General features: G+C 41.0%; 2 protein-coding genes across 2 annotated transcripts; one reads left to right on the top strand and one right to left on the bottom strand.

Annotated features, from left to right (window-relative positions):
* Window positions 1–1,268: 1,268 nt before the first annotated feature.
* Window positions 1,269–15,047, top strand: LOC106567123 (tumor necrosis factor receptor superfamily member 5). Its single transcript, XM_014136048.2, has 9 exons — window positions 1,269–1,559; window positions 10,843–10,921; window positions 11,053–11,178; window positions 11,918–12,064; window positions 12,266–12,359; window positions 12,482–12,540; window positions 13,465–13,557; window positions 13,643–13,674; window positions 13,776–15,047. Exons 1-9 carry the CDS (start codon window positions 1,530–1,532, stop codon window positions 14,067–14,069), a joined length of 954 nt encoding a protein of 317 aa, XP_013991523.1. The 5' UTR covers window positions 1,269–1,529; the 3' UTR covers window positions 14,070–15,047.
* A 2,324-nt stretch (window positions 15,048–17,371) lies between these two features.
* Window positions 17,372–18,868, bottom strand: LOC106567327 (iroquois-class homeodomain protein irx-1-B). Its single transcript, XM_014136462.1, has 2 exons — window positions 18,635–18,868; window positions 17,372–18,434 (listed from the first exon to the last, which is right to left on the bottom strand). Exons 1-2 carry the CDS (start codon window positions 18,848–18,850, stop codon window positions 17,655–17,657), a joined length of 996 nt encoding a protein of 331 aa, XP_013991937.1. The 5' UTR covers window positions 18,851–18,868; the 3' UTR covers window positions 17,372–17,654.
* Between the last annotated feature and the right edge of the window lie 5,366 nt (window positions 18,869–24,234).

Below are 24,234 nucleotides of genomic sequence, written 5' to 3'. Positions count from 1 at the left end.
ATTAAAAGCACATAGTGCAAGTGAACAATTATGTTTGAGATTCTATGCAGATGATAGGAATTGTGATATGAGTTTCCAAAACCACAGACCTGCAACCTTTGCATGCCAACTTTAACATGCGCTCTTTCTATGGTTGCATAAGTAGAAATGTATAGTTACAGTAACCTCAAAATTTGACATTGGATATTTTACTCAAAAGTTTGAATGAATACTGTTATATTAGTTTGTAAGATAGCCTTAACTTTAGGCTATTTACTGTATTACAAAAGTAATATTGTGTTTGGTCGACAACATAACCAAATATCAACATTTAAAGGATATCTAATGCTTGGATAATTTCATCTGAGCCAATGGCTTAATCCTATTCTTTAACTTTAAGTTTGGTTTAGTTGGAGATGTGAATTCAATATAAAATGTGTTACTTTATCGACAAGTTAATAGGCTATTTACTGTATTACAAAAGTGATATTGAATTGTGTTTGGTTGTCAACGTTAACAAATATCAACATTTGAAGGAGATGTATATTTTGTGCTACTGACTTCTGGCTTTAATTCCCGCTTGTCTACAAATTAATAATTGATATGTTGGATTCATGTCTTCATCACAACCAAAAATCAATGTTGAAGAATAGGACTAAATCTAATCAAACTTTAAATGTACTTTCAATAAAGTTTGATTTGATTTAGTCCTATTCTTTTAACAATTTTTGGTTGAGATGGAGACGTGAATCAAACATATGAATTAATAACTTGACGATTACATTTTTAAATCAACCAAGGCTTGAAACCCTATATTGTCTATTTTTAGTTGAACCGTGGGTTGAATTGAAACCCAACAGCTGTTGATGACTTCACAGATACTATTTAGGCCTAAATAGCATCATTGATGATATATGACTTATAAAGTATGGTTACATTTAATTAGCTCTTTTAAATCTGCCCTTTTGGCTGACTTTGAGACCATCAATGAATCTATTTAGTTATTAAGAGATCTCTCTATATTCTTTCTCAGAAAATGTGGGGGGCAAATAAAGTGGGGAATGACACTTCCAAACTATTGGTCTCAAGGCAAGCACAAACCACACTCCCAAATAGGCTTACGTTATTTCCATTGAGACTGCCCTCTTCAACCTAAACTTGATGTACACATATGACAAATAGCCTAATCAATGATCACATTTTTCACAAAAATATTGGTACGTCTACATGACTCATGAATGTTCGTTCGTGCATTCCACATCATCTTGAGTACGTTAAACCTCGGGAATTTTACAGGAAACGGTCATGTGTGTTTGTCTTTTAAGGAATCCCCCATGTTTCAAGTCACTTATTTATTTCCGAGTCCAGCCGACCGCTCAGCTCGTTGTCGAGAGACTGCCTGTAGGTCTACAGTACTGTTGCTTGACTACCCAGACTCGTTGCTCTGACCGAACGCTACGCCTTACCCACGTTTATGTAGCGAAATACTGAGCAGCGGAATAATTTTGTGTGCAAAAATACTTGGTTGTTTTAATACGACAACGATCGAAATGATCGTTCTGCTTTTATGTCTTCTGTCGGTGAGTAGCTTAGGTTACTTTTTATTATTGTGTGCTATAATGGCATACGTCTTTTGCATCCAGGGAACCATATACAACACATAATATGCTACAAATTGGCTATACTGATCTTGTGTTGGGTTTCTTTTGACTTCATTTTACAATTGAAGCGTTTTTAAAAGATTGCCAAATGCGTCAAAGCTCATTCAACACTTTCACTTTCGATTTCCTATTAAAGCAACTGCCTCTACAAAAACTATATTTCAGTTAAAGCTACAATGTTGCAATATTTTGTTATTTTACTAGCTCTAATGTGAAACATTTGCGCAACTGACTAATGAAATGTGGTTTTATAGGCAATAGTGGCCGATCCTCAAAAAGGGCTTACGTTTTTGAGATACCACAACCCGAGGTTTTCACGTCTCTAATGCCTCCCATCTATGAAATGGATGGTCGTGAGAAAAAAATTTGACAGCAAAAGTGCTTAAATTGATAGATATTATGACAAACCCCCAAACTCAAAACGTGCAGAATAATGCCTGGCTGAAGGTGTTTGGGCCACATAGGTTAATGTAACCATAGCTGCGCGAAGTATGAGAGCTGCAGCAACTATGAAAATGTATGATGAATGTAGTAAGCTTTACTTTATGGTATCTGACAAAAATACATGTTACACATGTATCTAATCGGCTCTAAGGAAAACATATGGACAGAGACAGTGAAAACGGTTATTTCTTTTCAGTAAAAAGTTCCTCTGTAGATTTAAAATGTTCAGCCTCTTGCAATTACGTTAGATTTGACCCCAAATCAGAGGAGCTATAGGGGGACGGGCTCATTGTAATGGCTTGAATGGAATAAATGGAACGGTATCAAACATATAGAAACCGTTCCATTTATTCCATTCCAGCCATTTCAATGAGCCTGTCATCCTATAGCTCCTTCCACCAGCCTTCTCTGCTCCAAAATTCAATATGGCTGCCACAATATCATTAAAGGGTGGTTTAATCACCTGTATATACAGTACCTGTCAAAAGTTTGGACACACCTACTGTTTTTCTTTATTTTTCCTATTTTCTACATTGTAGAATAACAGTGAAGACATCAAAACTATGAAATAACACATATGGAATCATGTAGTAACCAAAAAAGTGTAAAACAAATCAAAATAGATTTTTTTATTTTTGAGATTCTTCAAAGTAGCCACCCTTTGCCTTGATGACAGCTTTGCGCACGCTTGGAATTCTCTCAACCAGCTTCACCTGGAATGCTTTTCGAACAGTCTTGAAGGAGTTCCCACATATGCTGATCCAACTCATCCCAAACCATCTCAATTGGGTTGAGGTTGGGTGACTGTGGAGGCCAGGTCATCTGATGCAGCACTCCATTACTCTCCTTCTTGGTCAAATAGCCCTTACACAGCCTGGAGGTGTGTTGGGTCATTGTCCTGTTGAAAAATTATTTTTTTTTCTTCACCTTTATTTAACCAGGAAGGCTAGTTGAGAACAAGTTCTCATTTACAACTGCAACCTGGCCAAGATAAAGCAAAGCAGTGCGACACAAACAACAACACAGAGTTACACATGGAATAAACAAACAGTCAATAATAGAATAGAAAAAGTCTATATACAGTGTGTGCAAATGAGGTAGAATAAGGGAGGTGAGGCAATAAATAGGCAATAATGGCGAAATAATTACAATATAGCAATTAAACACTGGAGTGATAGATGTGCAGAAGATGAGTGTGCATATAGAGATACTGGGGTGCAAAGGAGCAAAATAAATAACAGTATGGGGATGAGGTAGTTGGATGGGCTATTTACAGATGGGCTATGTGCAGTGATCTGTGAGCTGCTCAGACAGCTGGTGCTTAAAGTTAGTGAGGGAGATATGAGTCTCCAGCTTCAGTGATTTTTGCAGTTCGTTCCAGTCATTGGCAGCAGAGAACTGGAAGGAAAGGCGGCCAAAGGAGGAATGGGCTTTGGGGTGACCAGTGAAATATACCTGCTGGAGCGCGTGCTATGGGTGGGTGCTGTTATAGTGACCAGTGAGCTGAGATAAGGCAGGCTTTACCAAGCAAAGACTTATAGATGACCTGGAGCCAGTGGGTTTGGCGACGAATATGAAGCGAGGGCCAGCCAACGAGAGCATACAGGTCGCAGTGGTGGGTAGTATATGGGGCTTTGGTGACAAAATGGATGGCACTGTGATAGACTGCATTCAATTTGCTGAGTAGAGTGTTGGAGGTTATTTTGTAAATGACATCGCCGAAGTCAAGGATCGGTAGGATAGTCAGTTTTACGAGGGTATGTTTGGCAGCATGAGTGAAGGATGCTTTGTTTTGCGAAATAGGAAGCCGATTCTAGATTTAATTTTGGATTGGAGATGCTTAATATGAGTCTGGAAGGAGAGTTTACAGTCTAACCAGACACCTAGGTAGTTGTCCACATATTCTAAGTCAGAACCGTCGAGAGTAGTGCTGCTGGACGGGCGGGCAGATGTGGGCAGCGATTGGTTGAAGAGCATGCATTTAGTTTTACTTGCATTTAAGAGCAGTTGGAGGCCACGGAAGGAGAGTTGTATGGCATTGAGGCTCGTCTGGAGGTTAGTTAACAGTGTCCAAAGAAGGGCCAGAAGTATACAGAATGGTGTTGTCTGCGTACAAACGGCCAGGTTAAGATAAGCTGATCTAACGTTACACTTCTGTAATGCATTTAATACAAATACAACATATTAACAATTTTACTCACCTCTATATTTCCTTCTTTGTGCTTGAACTATAATATTTGTGCGGAATTTCTTACAACTTCTGTATAGAAAAAACTTGCAGATGCATGTGGTACGATACTGTTGTGTTCCGCCTAAAGCCGTCCCTCTAGAAAATGTGTGGGTTAAATTAGTGTTCCGCATTGCCACTGTCTAATAATGGATGTAAAAAAAGAACAATAGCAAAAATGTGTTATTATTTGTTAAATTATTTCATACTCCACATTTAGGGAGGCCACAAGGGGGTCCAAAATAGTTGTCACAGGGGCACTGCCCCCCCGAACCGCTAGTGGTAGCCATGCTGTTTAAGTATGTCTTGAATTCTAAATAAATCAGAGACTGTGTCACCAGCAAACCACCATCACACCTCCTCATCCATGCTTCACGGTGGGAACCACACATGCAGAGATCATCCGTTCACCTGCTTTGTGTCTCACAAAGACACGGCGGTTGGAACCAAAAATCTCAAATGTGGACTCATCAGGCCAAAAGACAGATTTCCACTGGCCTAATGTCTATTGAATATAGAGAAGGCAGCAGACTGCTTGACATGACAACACCAAACATTCCAAGTCACAAGCGTCTCTGAGGATCAATGAGTCAACTCGGAGGCTCCAACGAAAGGAAAGAGAACCCTGGACATCTTCTCCATAGCTCTACATCTTGCGGTATAGCAACTGTGGTATAACTTGTGGCTCCAGGATTGGGCTATTATGTCACCTCCTTATTATTTGGAAGTAAGCTTTGAATAATTGCTAGTCCAATACTGTTGCCTGAATCCAAAAAGACCTTCCGCTCGCTAACTGCATTTGTGATGCCCATTCGGATGTTCCGGTGCACTCTTATGATGTTTGGGTTGAGCTGGCGCATTTATTTAAAAAAAAAAATCATGTCCACCATCCTGGCTGTCTGCCCTGGAGTTGCCTTATGCAAGAAAAATGTGAACCCTTTGGAATTTCTGCCTACATTGGTCATAACATTTGATCTGATCTTCATCTAAGTCACAACAATAGACAAACACAGTGTGCTTAAACTAATTACACACAAATTATTGTATTTTTCTTGTCTATGTTGAATACATAATTTAAACATTCACAGTGTAGGTTGGAAAAAGTATGTGAACCAATAGGCTAATGACTTCTCCAAAAGCTAATTGGAGTCAGGAGTCAGCTAACCTGGAGTCCAATCAATGAGATTAGATTGGAGTTGGTTAGAGCTGCACTGCCCTATAAAAACACTCACAAAATTTGAGTTTGCTTTTCTCAAGAAGCATTGCCTGATGTGAACCATACCTCGAAAAAGAGATCTCAGAAGACCTAAGATTACGAATTGTTGACATGCATGAAGCTGGAAAGGGTTACACAAGTATCTCTGAAAGACATGATGTTTACCAGACTCAAGGTAAACCACATTTTCTATAAATGGAGAAAGTTCAGCACTGTTGCTACTCTCCCTAGGAGTGGCCGTACTGCAAAGATGACTGCAAGATCACAGCGCAGAATGCTCAATGAGGTAATGAAGAATCCTACAGTGTCAGCTAAAGACTTACAGTAATCTCTGGAACATGCTAACATCTCTGACGAGTCTACGATACGTAAAACACTAAACAAGAATTGTGTTCATGGGAGGACACCACGGAGGAATCCACTGCTGTCATCAAGGATCTCTCTGTACTTTGCTCCGTTCATCTTTCCCTCAATCCTGACTAGTCTCCCAGTCTCTACCACTGAAAAACATCCCCACAGCATGCTGTTGCCACCACCATGCTTCACTGTTGGGATGATGCCAGATTTCTTCCATATGTGACGCTTGGCATTCAAGCTAAAAATTGTTCAATCTTGGTTTCATCAGAGCAGAGAATCTTGTTTCTCATGGGTCCTTTAGATGCCTTTTGACAAACTCCAAGCGGGCTGTCGTGTACCTTTTTTACTGAGGAGTGGGTTCCGTCTGGCCACTACCTTAAAGCCCTGATTGGTGGAGTCCTTCTCCACAGAGGAACTCCGGAGCTCTGTCTGAGTGACCATCGGGTTCTTGGTCACCTCCCTGACCAAGGCCCATCACCCCTGATTGCTCGGTTTGGCAGTGCGGCCAGCTCGAGGAAGAGTTGGTTTCAAACTTCTTCCATTTAAGAATGATGGAGGCCATTGTGTTCTTGGGGACCTTCAATGCTGCAGACATTTTTTTGGTACCCTTCCCCAGATCTGTGCCTCGCCTCAATCCTGTCTCGGAGCTCTACGGACAATTCCTTTGACCTCATGGCTTGTTTTTTTCTCTAACATGCATATATAGACAGGTGTGTACCTTTCCAAAACATGTCTATTCAATTGAATTTACCACGGGTGGACCCCAATCAAGTTGTAGAAACATCTCAAGGATGATCAATGGAAACAGGATCCACCTTAGCTCAATTTCAAGTCTCAAAGAAAAGGGTCTGAATCTTATGTTAATAAGGTCCTTCTTTTTATACATTTGCAAAAAAAATCTAAAAACCTGTTTTTCCGCTTTGTCATTATGGGGTATTTGTGTGTAGATTGATGAGATTATTTTTTAAATGTATTTAATACATTTTAGAATAAGACTGTAATGTAACAAAATGTGGAAAAAGTCAAGGGGTCTGAATACTTTCCGAATGCACTGTATAGGCCTACGGCCAAGACAAAGAATACACAGTGGCAGAATAAATTTAACCATACCTTTTGTTTCATCACAAAACCGGAGAGCGACTTCTGTCTGAAGTCCACGAAACATATTGCATGTAACAGTTACTTTACCTACAGTTAATGTTTCCAACATTTTCGGACTACTAAACAACTATTGATTTAGAATCATGGCGAGTTACCGCAAGTCGCAAAGTTAACAGGCACTGAGTCCACTATTACAGCACAATTTCAACATCATCTAATCACCTGTACCTAGTCTAACTAAAAGATACCAAAACATTTTACTCCAATCAACGTAAATAAAATTTGATGTGGCTGTCCATGCTACTGATTTCTCTGTGTGTGTGTGTGCATGCAAGTAGAAAAAAAACATGTTGACTCACCCTACTTGTAGAGAAACGCCAATACCATCCACCTCTTTCATGTTGCCTAAACGGTCTATGACTGTCATACAGTACACACTTTTTGTTGTCCTAGTCTACCTGGCTAAAATGCTTGCTCGCTAGCCTAATTTCCTTTCATGGGCAACTATGCGCCAGGCCAGCTAGTTAACATTATCCTACTACATCTAGCTACATGTTGAACTTCCATCCTCTCAGGCCAGGGGCACAATGTATGAATTTATGGTTGGATAAGAATCGCCATTATAATCATTGGCCAGTAAAACCACAAGTCCAAATCTCCATCCATGGCTAATTCAGGAAAGGGACGATTTTAGCTAGCAAGCTAGCCACCGGAGGACAACAACACAACGAGATGCAACAATTGACACTTTCTGTTGGTGCGCCAGGCGCATTCAAAGCTGAGCTCACTCAGTTTAGCTCAATGCTGTTTGGCTATTATTTTATAGTTTTTTCTTTTTTAAATATCAAGGGAGGCCAACTGACATTTACTCCTGAGGTGCTGCTCGCTGACAACAGTGTCATACTCTTTATGACCAGACACCATCAGATAGATGGCCAAACATACTGAGAACCAAGGGGTTCTGTTTCGTTTGCTCGGATGCTTTCTCCGGTGAGATACATTCAGCCTATGAAAAACAGAGAGACAAAATAAATTATTTTGTATGTTTTTTACTTGGTCGATTTTTGGGGGAAGCCTGGCTCCCCTTGGCATCCATGGATACACGCCACTGATCAAAAGCCGTGTGAAACCCTTTTAAAGACATAATAGCACAATACAAAATAAACCAGGGCAATTCATATGCAGGCGATGGTGTCTAACCCAGCTGGCACAGTGGATCTGGGCCGATTCTGGCTGAGAGTCAGACTCGGCCGACGTCATGTATTACTTATGGCTAGGATGCGGGGATTGAGCTTCGGCCGATTCCGGTGTGTGTTATCTGGCCCAAATGTATTACTTGGGGCTCGGGCCGATTCCGGTGATAGTTATCTGGCCCAAATGTATTACTTGGAGCTCGGGCCGATTGGGCCTATTCTCTGGCAGATGATTACATGGGCTGATTTATATAATTAACATTTCATTATTTATTTTTCCCATAATTTCTCATTGTTTCTGTGACCAAAAAATACATTCTTTAAGAGTCCTGTGTAGTATTTTGATACTTTGTGCAAGGCAATTGATAAGCATTAAAAACTTTGAAGCCTCCCGAGTGGCATAGCGGTCTTAGACACTGCATCGCAGTGCAAACTGCGTTGCTACAGATGCTGGTTTGAGTCCCGTGCCGGCCAGGCCCGGGAGACCCATGAGGCAACACACAATTGGCCCAGCGTTGTGGCCCAGCGTCGGCAGTAAGGAGGCCTGCGTCTTGTGACCGTAGCGTACGTGTAGGTATGTACGGCAGGACCAATTCAGGAAAGATAGGTAGGAGCAAGCCATGTAATACTTTGAAGGTTGAAATCAGCCAGTGTATATAGGCTAGCACTGGAGTAATATGATCAAATTTGTGGGTTCTAGTCAAGATTCTAGCAGCCGTGTTTAGCACTAACTGAAGTTTATTTTGTGCTTTATCCAGGTAGCCGTTAAGTAGAGCATTGCAGTAGTCTAACCTAGAAGTGACAAAAGCATGGATTAATTTTTCTGCATCATTTTTGGACAGAAAGTTTCTGATTTTTGCAATGTTACGAAGATGGAAAAAAGCTGTCCTTGAAACAGTCTTGATATGTTTGTCAAAAGAGAGATCAGGGTCCAGAGTAACGGTGAGGTCCTTCACAGTTTTATTTGAGACGACTGTACAACCATCAAGATTAATTGTCAGATTCAACAGAAAATCTATTTTTGTTTCTTGGGACCTAGAACAACGAGTTTAAAAGTAGAACATTTGCCGCATTCCACTTCCTTATGTCTGAAACATAGGCTTCCAGGGAGGGCAATTTTGGGGCTTCACCATGTTTCATCGAAATGTACAGCTGTGTGTCATCCGCATAGCAGTGAAAGTTATAACATTATGTTTCCGATGACATCACCGAGAGGTAAAATATATAGTGAAAACAATAGTGGTCCTAAAACGGAGCCTTGAGGAACACCGAAATTTACAGTTGATTTGTCAGAGGACAAACCATCCACAGAGACAAACATATCTTTCCGACAGATAAGATCTAAACCAGGCCAGAACTTGTCTGTGTAGACCGATTTGGGTTTCCAATCTCTCCAAAAGAATGTGGTGATCGATGGTATCAAAGCAGCACGAGGACAGATGCAGAGCCTAGGGGCACGAGGACAGATGCAGAGCCTCGGTCTGACGCCATTAAAAGGTCATTTACCACCTTCACAAGTGCAGTCTCAGTGCTATGATGGGGTCTAAAACCAGACTGAAGCGTTTCGTATACATTGTTTGTCTTCAGGAAGGCAGTGAGTTGCTGCCCAACAGCCTTTTCTAAATGTTTGAGAGGAATGGGAGATTTGATATAGGCCGACAGTTTAAAAAAAAAAAATTCTGGGTCAAGGTTTGGCTTCTCCATGAGAGGCTTTATTACTGCCACTTTTAGTGAGTTTGGTACACATCCGGTGGATAGAGAGACGTTTATTATGTTCAACATAGGAGGGCCAAGCACAGGAAGCAGCTCTTTCAGTAGTTTAGTTGGAATAGGGTCCAGTATGCAGCTTGAAGGTTTAGAGGCCATGATTATTTTAATCAATGTGTCAAGAGATATAGTAGTACAAAATGTGAGTGTCTCACTTGATCCTAGGTCCTGGCAGAGTTGTGCAGACTCAGGACAACTGAGCTTTGGAGGAATCCGCAGATTTAAAGAATTTGCTTTCTAATGATCATGATCTTTTCCTCAAAGAAGTTCATGAATTTATCACTGCTGAAGTGAAAGCCATTCTCTCTTGGGGAATGCTGCTTTTTAGTTGATATTTCCACCTATTGTATCTCTGTGTTTACAGGTTTATATTTCCAAGATGCATTGAGATATCCTGATTGTGTGTGTGTGTGTGTGTGTGTGTGTGTGTGTGTGTGTGTGTGTGTGTGTGTGTGTGTGTGTGTGTGTGTGTGTGTGGCAGACAACTGACTCTTTGTATTCCACATTTTAGCAATTTCAGAGCTTACAATATTGGGTTACATGTAACCCCTTCCTCACCTACCCCACCCCCCTCCAGCCCGGCATTATTCTGCACTTTTTGAGTTTAGGGTGTGTGTCACTATCTATCAATTTAAACACTTTTGCAGTACAACATTTTTTCACAACCAGTCCATTTCATAAATGGGAGACATTTAGAGATGTGAAAAATATGATTGTGTTTTGTTCTACCCCGGGTAGGAGTATCTAAAAAATGTGTCTGCCTTGCCACAAGCCTATTAGACTAGAGCGTGAATTTAGGTACTTTCCGCCCCTATTGTAGTGGTCGATCTTGCGACAAGTTGAGGTAAGAGAATAGATCATTGTAGGGACCCTTTTTTTTCTACCTTCTGTTTACAGGTTTTGACCGTGGTTTACTCATGTGATCCAGAAACACAGTACATGAAGAATGGGGAGTGTTGCAATATGTGTGGGCCAGGTAAGGAAGAGAACATTCATTATTTGACATATCTGTACTCTTATCAGCACTTTGAGTGAAACTGAGTCAATATACCCTTGTAGAATCTACACTCAATATTCATAATCCGCAAAACTATATTATCTTTACAGGCACCAAGATGTTATCCAGCCATAGTGGTTGTTTTGATCCACATTGTATGCCATGCCAAGAGGGTGAATACCAGCATGCATTCACAGACAAGAACCTCTGTAAACTGCACCCATACTGCGACCCAAGTGAGACTTTTGATGCTCTTTATGTATTTGAAAACATAGTATGTGTCCGAAATCAGATGTGTCATGCCCATAGGGGGCACAGGGGCAAGATTTGTACTGTAAAAAAAATTAAATGTAACTACTATCCACTTAGCAATTTTATGAAGTTGCCTTTAGGTTCCCAATCCCGCAAACTCATAACTAGCTACCAGGAAGACATTTCAGACTATCATTCAAGTTAGAATAGCTTAGCTATATTAGCTGGCATGCCTGCTGGCAAGGTTGGTAGACTTTAGGAAACCAAGCATGTACTGAATAAGACTCGCATTCCTTTTAATATTTTACCCAAAGCTGCAGAGAAGCATATTTAATTTATTTAAAAAAAGAACCACCAGTCAGGAAGATACAGATGCTGAAGAGGTATGCTTAATTATGCAGAAAAAGAGACCTATTTATTAAATAGAATTAATGATTATGGTTCTAGGTTGCAGGAAAAAGCTGTTTCAGGTGTTTGAAAAATGCCCCCCTCCGGACCACCCCCAAGCCATCATCGCATACTTTCTGCCCCATCAGATTATTGGGGTGCATAACACCCCTGTCCGAAATGATACCCTTTTCCCTATTATTGCATTAGTGCAGGCCCTGGTCAAAAGAAGTGCACTAAGGAATAGCATGCCATTTCAGATGCACCTAGGGCCTACTGTTTATCTGGCTTATCTGTTTGTAATAACACAACACTTGTATCTCCTTCCTGCCACAGATAAAAACTTTGAGCACAGTACCAATAGGAACAAGACAAGCCTCAGCCCATGCAAATGTAAGACTGGATACCACTGTTCCAGTGAAGAGTGCCTGACATGTGTTTCACATACTAAATGCAGACCTGGAGAAGAGGTCAAATCCAAAGGTAGAAAACACTCACTTTCATCATGCTATCAGCAATGATTGAGTTCTACGCTAGTGTGCCTACTACATGTTCAAACATGGCTTTTAAGTTTCTATTCTGTTGTATTCTATTAATTTGTTTCCGCTGCAAGAGTTAGGCTACCTAAATTGTGTAATTTATGAGAGTGTGGTCACTCTAACCGTATACTGTATATTTTCTCAGGTAACCCCATACATGACACAGTGTGTAAGGCCTGTCCTTTAAACATGTTCTCCAGTGACAGCTCTACAGAGAGCAAGTGCAAGCTATGGAAAGTGTGAGTAGTTTGATCCTTGTACCATAAAAAATGTGATGTGTATGTTATTATACTGTAAATGAAACCGCAGCCATCATACACATAATAATGTTGGTTTGTTTGATCCCAAATAATGTTTTCAGTTGTGAGTCTGAATTCAAAACTGAAGCCGAAGGGACAGCCACCTCAGACACGGTCTGTGGTAAGTACTACACAGGCTCCACACATTGAATGCCACACAAATTACCTTTCGCAACGTTTCCATTCTACCATATTGAATTGGGGAACTATAAAATATATTCCTTTATTGTCAGTTGACCATCACTCCCTCACAGTAACTCATTCACTTGAATTCGGCTACAAAATTCAAGTGAATCAGACAGCTTAAACCGAAAGTTGTGGTGGGGCTGTGTGGGAGTGTTTTCTCAGTATTACAGTAGCCTGTGGTAGGGCGGCCAACAGTATCCTGTAGTAGGGCGGCCAACAGTATCCTGTAGTAGGGCGGCCAACAGTAGCCTGTAGTAGGGCAAGTAACAGTAGCCTGAAGTAGGGCAGGTTTCAGTAGCCTGTAGTAGGGAAGCTTTCAGTAACCTGTAGTAGGGAGGCTAACAGTAACCTGTAGTAGGGAGGCTAACAGTAACCTGTAGTAGGGAGGCTAACAGTAACCTGTAGTAGGGAGGCTAACAGTAACCTGTAGTAGGGAGGCTAACAGTAACCTGTAGTAGGGAGGCTAACAGTAGCCTGTAGTAGGGAGGCTAACAGTAACCTGTAGTAGGGAGGCTAAGAGTAACTTGCAGTAGGGAGGCTAACAGTAGCCTGTAGTAGGGAGGCTAACAGTAGCCTGTAGTAGGGAGGCTAACAGTAACCTGTAGTAGGGAGGCTAACAGTAGCCTGTAGTAGGGAGGCTAACAGTAACCTGTAGTAGGGAGGCTAACAGTAGCCTGTAGTATGGAGGCTAACAGTAGCCTGTAGTAGGGAGGCTAACAGTAGCCTGTAGTAGGGAGGCTAACAGTAGCCTGTGTGGTACCTCTGTCAACACTAGTCTAAGGGACACAGGCCATAGGCTATGGTTGGTTAACAATAGTTGGTTGAATTGTTTGTAATGTTCTTTTGATTTACTTTACAGTGGCAGTACCCAATTCCCATGGAACAATAATCACAATTGTAATGGCCTTACTAGCTGCTGTGGTTTTGGGCATTGTCCTGTGCAAATTTAGAGGTATTTAACACTAATTGTATTATGTTATTTGAGTGCTAACTTTACGTTGGAATCTTTGAGTAATCATATTTTTACTTTGTTGTAGGTAAACTCGGAGAGGCCTGCAAGAAAGCAAATGTACGTTCTCTATATACCTTTTGTACCAACCGTGACAGTAATACTGCTATGCTGTTATATTTAGACACTAATTCACAGATGCATTGTGTCATTCACCGTAGGAATCCTGTATGGATTTGAATCTTAAGAGGGGAGCTAAGAGGGCTACGGCAGACAGAAAAGCAGAAGAGGGAAACGCAGAAGGACCTGAAGAGGGGAGGGAACAACTTCAACCAATGATCCAATTAGGAGAGCCACCATCAACACTATACCCACCATTACCAGGTCCTCAAATACCAGAGGAGGTTGAAGCTAAAGACGTGTCAGAAAATGGACATTTGGTGGTGCAGGAGGAGGGTAAATCTCACCATGTTTCTGATTCTGATACACAAAGGGAATTTTATGACTGGCTATAGATCACATGACCACCTGGCTTCACCTATTGCATAACATGATAAACAACAGCCAGGTTGTGCATTAATTAATACAGTAGCGGTGCGTGGGTATAATCACTGGGGAAGCCAAGCCAAGCCAGTAAAAAAAGGTCATATTACAACCTATGTTGTGATATTTGCATTGTTTGCTCTATAACCCATTAATTCATTACACCACCATGATGTACAGTAAGACAGTGACAACAAAAAGACAACAGTTTGTTTCATCACAAAACCGAACAGCAACATGTGACCGGTGAAGTCCGCAAAGCATATTGCATGTAACAAACAGTTGTATTACGTACAGCATGGTCAATAAAGTTTTATGTTTTCAACAGTTACTAAACAGCTACTGATTTAGAACCATAGAATTACCTCAAGTCAGCAGAAAGACAACAGGAACACTGTCACCGTTATTCCAACACCATTTCAACTTAAACATTTAAACATCATCAATCAAGGCTATATATGCTTAGTTTAATATACTGAAAACAAACTTAAAAATACCAAAAACATTTTAGTCCAATCAATGTTGCTAAATATAATTCTGGCTGTGTGCGTGTGTGTGCGCACGCACGCGCAAGTGAGAGAAAAAAAGTTCACTCGCCCTAATTGTAGACTAGTTGAAGGCCAATGCCATCCTCCTCTCTTTCATGTTGGCAAAACGGTCTATGGCTTTGTCATACAGTATGCTTTTAGTTTTTATTTTCATAAGCTACCTAGCTAAAATGCTTGCTATCCTAACTTCCTCACATGGGCAACAATGATTAATATGGTTGTAAACGTTGTAAACTGTTGTAAAAAGTATTGGTTGTTGTATTCTGTTATTGAAGATGTTCATAAGCACACTAGAGAATGGCTTTTTTATTATGTCGTTCTGTTTTAATTACTCTCCTTTGCATTAAACTATCAAAATGCTACTGAGTTGTTCATAAAGACAATGCCAATTTAAATTTGAAATGTCTGTTTTTTGTTTTTTATTCAAAATTAGCATTCAACATCAAGAGACTATTTTTTGTGTCTCTTTCAATTTAAGTTACATTTATAAAGTATAGATTATAATATTGTTGGAGCGCACTGTACCTGGCCTTTTATTTTACAGTACTTTTATATTTTTGGGTCAGTAGCAGGTACTCAGACTTTCCACAAGGGGGGGGTAGTGCTTCACTAGAACCTTGAGATTTCAGCATCAGTCAAGGGGTGGACTTCACCCTCTGGTGGCTCTCAGTGGTGGGAAAAAGTACCCAATTGTCATACTTGAGTAAAAGTAAAGATACCGTAATAGAATGTGACTCAAGTAAAAGTGAAGGTCACCAATTAAAATACTACTTGAGTAAAAGTCTAAAAGTATTTGGTTTTAAATATACTTAAATAACAAAAGTAAATGTAATTGCCAAAATATACTTAAAGTAAAAATGTAGAGCCTCCCAAGTGGTGCAGCAGTCTAAGGCAGTGCAAGAGGCGTCACTACAGACCTGGGTTCGATCCCAGGCTGTGTCGCAGCCGGCCGCGACCGGGTGACCCATGAGGCGGCACAATTGGCCCATTGCGCTCAGTGCGGCTTGGCAGGGTCGTGTTTCGGAAGACGCATGGCTCTCAACCTTCGCTTCCCGAGTCTGTACAGGAGTTGCAGCGATGGGACAAGACTGTAACTACCAATTGGATATCACGAAAACGAGGTAAAAAGTACAGAAATATAGATAATTCCTTATATTAAGCAAACCAGAAGGCACCATTTTCTTGTTTTTTTATTTATTTATGGGTAGCCAGGGACTCACATCATTTTCAAACAAAGCAATTGTGTTTAGTGAGTCCATCAGATCAGAGGCAGTAGGGATGACCAGGAATGTTCTCTTGATAAGTGCGTGAATTGGACCATTTTCCTGTCCTGCTAAGCGTTTGAAATCTGGGTGTCAGGGAACATGTATGGAGTAAAAAGTACATTGTTTTCTTTAGGAATGTAGTGAAGTAAAATCATAAATAGTAAAGTACTTTACACCACTGGTGGCTCTGTCATACTTTTGTGAGAATGTCATGATCTTGGGAGGCCAGAACCGAAGGGTATTCATAAATAGATGTATTAGCTTTACCTTTTAGATGGTGTAAACAAGTTAATTCTGTCACAATTCAAATGTTCCATGTAGCTTGGGTATTTTAACAATTAAAACGTTAACCAGCAATGTTAACCAGACTGTTTTAAAAGTATAGTATGCGCTTGGATTAATCAATGCTGTACTTGTTTTAATATAGTTTGTGACAGATTGGGTCTTGTTGTGTCTCCCTGTTCTGAGGGATCACACCCTATACGGTCTATGATTATGATCCTTTGGGCCACCTGTAAAACAGGGGATCAAACTACCCTCTGTGTTTGCAATGGACTGAGTGTGTGTGTCTCGAGGTGGGATGAAGAATGGGAGACGGTGCATTTCAGGCTTCTTTCCTCTTAGGTGTTTTCTCATTATCCCCGGATAAGTGCAGTTACAGCCCTTTACATGGAAACCTGGGTGATTGACAAGGGAGAGGTTTTCTAGTCTTTCACCCCCCCCCCCACTCATCTCCCCCTAACTGAATCTCACCCATCAGATCCTGTAGGTATGATCTCCTGTTGGCTGATTATGTCCGTTTCTCTCCTACACACACACACACACTCTCTCTCTCTCCATGTGGAGGTTTGGAGATGCAGAAAACTGAACTGGTTTTGGTTAGCAGGCCTGCTCCCCCTTTTGGACTCTTCAAGTTACATTGTAGGATCAATCTGTTTATACTCATCGGCAGTTCTACTGTGCTCCATTTCGAAATGGTATTATTCAACTACTGTCTGAATTTGGATAACGACCCCCATGCAGTTTCTTTGTTTGGGCTATGTTCCATCGAACTGTTAGTGTGACTATCACCCTGCATGGCCCAACAATTACTTTACTATATATTAATTGAAATAATTTAAACTGATAAAAGGATGATTTCAGTCAGTGAACATGTCACCATGGCCATGATTCATTTCATCCTTGTTATTATTCAACAATATTTATCCTGCATAAACTGGGGGATTTGGGTTTAGATAACAAATATTTAATTTGCATATCAAGCAGATCTGTTACATCTTTACAGTCAGGTATTAAGCAATATTCTTGGATAAAAATCGTAATAAAATACCAGAATAAGTTTGGAAAGCTAAATATAAAACCTTAAAAATCCGATTGTGGCCTTGCCAGATCTTGCCCAAAAAAACAGTAAGAACTGGTGAATGGTCAACACATGACAATTCCATTTCATATTTTGAGGGATTTTATTTTACCAAAATAAATGTTAATGATAAAACAAATGAAATTATAATGTACAGATTATTAATGCAAATACATCTACACTTATGTACACAAAACATAACTCTGTAAGAGTCTTCGGTCTTACAAGAAGCCAAACAACATATAGGCCTGCCCAGCATTTTCCATAGTAAGCGTGTAGGCTACCACATAAAAAAATACGCCTGTTCCAATCCCTGGAGTTTGGCATTTTAAAGTGCAAAATATGTAAACGTGTTTTTGGTCATTTAAAACTGTAAATGCTTCGTTAAAGAATATCGTGAGCAGTATATCTGGGAATATACAGTCCATTCCTTGATGCCCATTCTGACCAGAATTTGCCCATTTCTGTGCTCCTGGGATGACACGACTGGTGGGGCTTTTTCACCGTTTCCGAGGTCGCGGTTTCTGCCAAAGACCATATTTTGGGCTTTTGACACTCAACGTTGTCCTTACATCCTAGACGAGATGGGGATGATGTGCGTTCGGTGTCACTCTTTTCGACATCATTTTCCCCGTGAGCACGCGTGCTGTCTCTATGGTCATCGCTTGATTGTTTCTCCAGGCGTGCGTCCACCAACTCTGGCGTTGAGTTGTCCACTCTATGTCCAATATCCTCCACCTTGTCATCGACGGTTTGAAGATCTATTTCGTCTTCATCAACCAACGCGCTTGTCTGCAGAGAGCCATCACTCTTCTCCTCGTCGCTTTCGCCCTCCTCCTCGTCAGATTTCCCCTTGAACGCCCAGCTCACCCTATTCTCCTTCTTCAGCCGTCGCCTGGCGTTGGCAAACCAAGTTGACACCTGCGTGAGGCTCATCTTGGTTACGATGGCAAGCATGATCTTCTCGCCCTTCGTAGGATATGGATTCTTGAGATGCTCGTTCAACCAGGCCTTGAGCGCGCTGGTGCTTTCCCGGGTAGCCACCTTGGCGACTCTGCTTGGGTCATCGGTTGCGCCTGGTCGGTATTGCGGGTAGAACGGCCCTCCTCGGCCGAGAAGCGCTTCATAATACGGAGAGACAGTCTTCAGGTCGAAGGAGTTGTTCTGAAAACACGAGAGAGTTACAACGTTTAAACTTTTGCATAACCGACCACACTGATTTGTCAAGTGCGTAATTACGCATTTCATTTTATTGGCGAGAAAGGCAAGCGTCAAGCACATTTATACGTTGTATCTGTTGTATTCAGATTACAAAAGGTAATGAATTAACCATTAGAAGCATAGGCCATTCTCAAATAACTTACCATGTGCGCAATGTGTCTGTAGTGTGGATAGGGGATAAAGTTGTATCCCTGTAGTCCTGAATATGCCAAAGGGACCCCAGCCATCGCAGCAAGATGAGGGGCTTGTTGCTGTTGTACCCCGGGTTGACATCCCAAAACCGGTATCTGATATCCAGGGAGCATGTTGATGTTTCTTTCAAAGAAGAAGTTGCCAAATCCAATTTGTGACGCAGACATCCTTAAGTCCTGACTATCAGATTTTGAATGACAGTATGTGCACCCTCGCGAACTTTTAATATACCCCTGTGCAGTCATGGGCGTTCCTTAGCCGCGGCGACTGACGGGTTCAAAAGACTCGCTTTCACTCGGACCAAATCCCATCAAAGGAGAACTCCGCTGTTCCTTTTAACGGTTTCTTAAAGGCGCTAAATAGCCTACGTGATACTTATCTCGAACCAAGCATTTCTATGGTGAGAGACGAATAATTAAACCTCATTTGAAATTCACAATTTTATTCTGATGCATAGGATATAGAGATCTAGCTAACTATTTCTAATAATTGACTTACTATTTTTTGTCACAACATGATCGATAACCTAATGGCACAATTCCAAACTATTAATTTATGGGTCACCTGAAATTAGCCAAAATTCCACCTTTTATTTAACACATTTATGAACGCCCAACCAATCGTAATCGTTTCACCTCTTTACTTACCCCAACATTTAAAAAATCCAACAAAATTGAGTGTTTTACAGGCAAAGAATAAACACATTTTCCAAAAAAGAATGAAACTCTTTTAAACTCAAACTCAAGTTTCCCATCAAATTTGATAATAAAATGACTTGAAGAAGATTAACATCAGGCAGACCTTAATGTAGCCTATCTTGTCTGACGATCAGACCTCTGTTGGAAATTGACTTCTGAACATATAGCTGTGAATTTAATTAGCCAACTGAATTAGTCTAATGATGTTAACAGATTTCCAGGTTTCTTTCCATGACCATTGACTGAAACTGTAATGTCTTTAATATATAGTTATTTCGATTTGTCTGTTTCATCTAATATTGGTAGCTTGAATTAAGCTATTGATTTTTGTAGCCTATACTAAATGTCCCTCAACATCTGAAACGAAAAAATGTAGGCTTCATGCTGATATTCCACAAGTCTATCTTAAACTAGTAAATGAATGTCAAATCGGAAAACATCTAGCATATTTAGTTAGATACCAATTTACTTTATTTACTATTCCTAATTAACAAATGTAGGATTAATCTTTGGGTGCCAATTGTTCAATGGGTTTACCTGCCTCAGAACTTTTTTGTTAATTTATTGTGATTGAACCATAACAGACTGCCCTTTACATGTCGGAGAGATTTGTTGTGGCTTCAGCATGTCGTTTCAATGGGGCTAATTAAAAGCGGTTAAGTGAAACAGGTGTTGACTAATGTATATGATAATTATGAGATAACAAATGGTGATGTGGGAAGGTCGAATGATTGTTAAAGATACGAGAAGAAGAAGAGTTCTTATTCCACTCTGCCCTTTCATGTTCTCAAAAGGACATCAGTTGAAGGATAAGTTTTTACAGAATTTGTACGCACTATAGGTATTTCTGGTTAATTTCTAAAAGGGTGAATCGTTAAATATAAGTATTAACATGTCAGAGAATAACATTTAGCCATGTTTGCATAAAGGTGTAAAAATAATAGTTTTTTATATATATATATATATATATATATATATATATATATAAAACAACGCATAGCTTATTATCTATTTATTTGTTAAAACAAAAATAGTGTTATTGAAGTAAGATACATTTATAACAGAAGACTAGCATCTGCTTTTCATCTGTTATTAGCAGAATTCATGTAATTCATCATCTTGATTTAAATGTTCACATGCTGAACATTGAGGCTATTCAAAAGGCCTATTCCACAGATGGTTTGTTTCTGTCTGTGTGTGTATGTGTGTGTGTGTTGTGCATTAGGTAGATGGAGAGGGATAAACAATGGGAAGAAATAGAGGGGAGAGGGGGTATTTGGGCGAGGTCCCTCAGGCCTAGAGCAAATTTGTTCAACTGGTACAATGAGTTGACTGGAGAGCAATGAGTCAGAGGCTTAACTAATGCCATCAGTATGTCTTAAAACACAAACAGCTCAGGGCAATTGCTTTTGTCTGACTTGTAGACTGTCCTTTCAATTCTTTTCCTCTTTCGCATGTCGGCTACAATGCAGGTGTTGGTCTTGTTCTGACAGGTTGCATATGTACTGTTTGCTCTCAGGATGTCCCTCGTTTGCCCAGAAGAGTGGCCAAATGGAGGAGGACTGTCCTCAGTTCCCTATGAGATTCAGAATACAAGATAAGATGAATGATAGTCTTTTGTGAGTGTTATATGGCCAGCACATGCACGATTTGGCTGGTCTTAAGGTGAATGGAAAAGTTTCCTCTGTCCTCTAGGAAAACTCCATTTTAGACAAGACAAGTAGACCTACTTTAGTCCATCATAGATGGATCAACTGGAAGCCTCAATGATGCCTTTCATTTCCCACTCTCATACATGGAGTATCCTATATAACTGTGCCAATTAACTGTGGGCCTCTGATTAAGTCCAGGAGAAGAGCTATGCAGGACAACATTTCAAGCCCCCTTTCTCTAGTGGAATTCTCAATTATGCTTTTAATTTCCCGTTCTCATACTGTATTCCATATCTGTGCCCCACTATAGTCTAACAGTGGGCCTCTGATTGATGAGAAGATCCAGGGCCATGACAACAGCGTGAGTCCTAATGAGCTACTAACAACAATGGGCTTAGGTGTGACTTCAATTACTGGTCATCACCTGCCGCTGAGCTGACACAACAAAAGGCCTAAGTACAGCATGTCAATAGAATAGCTCACAAGAAGGTGTGAACAACACAACAAAAGCTTAAAGGGAATCTACAGAGTATTCAACACCTAGTACTTGTTAGTTTTTTTTAAACCACAACCAGATACCTGTACTTCTCCTAACAGAGAGGGAAAGTGGTAAGCAGAGAGTAAATCTAGATATTTGGCATAAAGAGGGAATGGAATACATTTCTAAAATGCTTATTTTAATATAATTTACCCAAATACAGAACTAATCACTACTAATATAACATAATCATAGGAGGCAAGATACACTACCTCTTTAAATCTGACTCAATGAAACAAGTCAATGTATCAACCCGCCCATGCCATTAACATTCCGTTTCATTTCCAGGAAATTAAGTGAATGTCAACTCATGACATGGAAAAATCCTCATATAACAAATCCTATTCTTCCCAGGTAATGGGATGTAGAGGGACACAACCCCAAATGGAGAAATGTAAGCAAAGCGTGCATTTTATCAAGCTCTCCCACCCACTCCTCAGCTAATCAACCCCTCCCCTCCCTTCCCTTCAAACCCTCATCCCTCCTACCTCTTTGTCCTTTGTCATTACTCTTATCAGCTACAGTCTATCATTCTTTTTATAGAGAAGTGGCGCTGAAACCGCTTGCAAATGTAAGTATGTCTTTGTTAGTGTCTCGGCGGTGGGCTGGTGTCCCGCCCCTCTGCTCCCTCCTGGGTGTGCTCTGATTGACGGCCCTCTGCTGGGTGAGGGACAGGCCGTGTTCCTTAGGCTGTGACGGACAGGCCGACAGCTGGGGGACTGAATGACTGCTGGTGGTGCTGGTTGGGCCCTCTGCTGCGTTGAACGTTGGGGGCCACTGGCCCGCTCCATCACCACCACCCCTGTGGGGCCTCACTGGGCCCCTAGGACCCCCAGCCTGCCCAGCAAGTGTAGTTCCCCGGCAGGCTTGCTGTGCCAGAGCAGCTCGTTAGCCGTTAACTGGCAACACCCTACCTCTCCTCCTCAGTGACGGGGACTCAGCATGGTATGTTGGTCCAGGTGGCCCCCAACACACAAATGCAAGTCAACATGCCCTGCTGCCCAGGAGAGTACATAATTCATCAATTGAAGTCAGAAATAGCACTGTAGACACTGAATGACATATTATAGAAAAATGGTTATAGTGAACTCCCACAGACAGACATATAGTATCTACTACTATATTACAGTAGCTACAGCGGAACATGGGAGTACTTTTTTTCTACATGCTGCAAGATTTTCAATTATTATTATTGGAAAATAACCATCCACAATGAGAGGTATTAAACATATTGCTAATGCACACTGTGGCAAATAAGTCCACTGCTACTCGTGGTGCATGACATGACATGAAATGTAACAAAAACAATAGTGTTTCATCGTTAATAATCATACAATATGTTGCTCAAAATAATGTATGCTTGTTGTGTTAAAGAGTTAGGAATGGAGGTAGGGGAAGAAAGCAACTCCTAAAATGTAACAAACTAAAGTTCACAGCCAGCATCTAATGAGCTTGTTGGGCATCTGTGACGTGACATCTACATTTCGGTCCATTTGTAAAACAAAGGCTACAAGGAAGCCGGGGGCACTGGTTCTCTGTGTTTCAACCCTTATAACAATGGAAAGCAGGCGCTGGTGGGAGGCAGTGCTCTCATGGAAATGAGCAACCAAACCAACAATGTGTCTCCTAATCTCCTCAGAGAGAGGAATCAGTTACACAGCAGTATGCACCCCTCAATGCTTTTCATTAGAACCAGCGTGCTATTGAAACACTAACCCCCCCCTACTCCCCGCGACCCCCCCCCATCCCAACCCCCCTAATGTGTAGCCACAGGCTCTCCTCACACATGGGCCAGATACAAGGTAGCCCCTCCAGCAGTAAGAGGGGGGGATCTAGACAGTGGGACAGGGGGTTAGTATCGGGGAGCTAGGCCTCAAAGCATGGGATTAGAGTTAATGTGCCCTCCCTGGGTTATAATCTCTTCAGAGGGGGACTTTGTTTGAGGGCTTGAGGGCAGTAAAATAAGTATCTATTACAGAAACCCCCCTCTTATCTCACACTCCAACAGCCTCCCCCTCTTCAAAAATGAAGCACAAAAACACTTGCCTCTGTTCCCCCATGTCTTCTGATATCCAAAAGCAAGTGCTGCTGCCCTTTTCAGCTAATCTGGAGTTAAGGGCTAAAGCCTTATGGAGAGTAACCACGACACATATTTACTCCATCTGTAGCCTGCAAAGTGAGGAGGTTGATGTAGATCAAAGGAGGCTTAGAAAAGAAGTGAGGATATTACCATGAAAAGAAAAAAAAATTGCGTTCTCACAAGTTTCATTTCTTGTTGTTGGGGAGTCATAATGTGAGAGCTGAACTATGGGGTCCAAAGCTGAGGATTTAATGAAATGTAATCTTGTTAGTATACCCGTGTATAAAGAAAAATCTTGATATTATTATCCATCGACTAAATCTTAAGACCATCCCAACCACAGGAGGCTGCTGAGCGAGAGGACAGCTCATATTCATGGCCGTAACAGAGCCAATGGAATGGCATCAAACCCACATGGAAACCATGTGTTTGATACCATTTCACTGATTCCGCTTCAGCCATTACCACGAGCCCGTCCTCCCCAATTAATGTGCCACCAAACTCCTGTGATCCAACAGCCGAGTTAACTTGTTAAAACTCCACCTACTGTGACTCTCATAAAGATTAAAAAGTGTACACAAAA

This window comes from Salmo salar, chromosome ssa13 (assembly GCF_905237065.1).
Source record: "Salmo salar chromosome ssa13, Ssal_v3.1, whole genome shotgun sequence".
Taxonomy (NCBI): Eukaryota; Metazoa; Chordata; class Actinopteri; order Salmoniformes; family Salmonidae; genus Salmo; species Salmo salar.
Note: the sequence above shows the minus strand (reverse complement) of the source record. Positions and strands in the feature narration are given on the sequence as shown.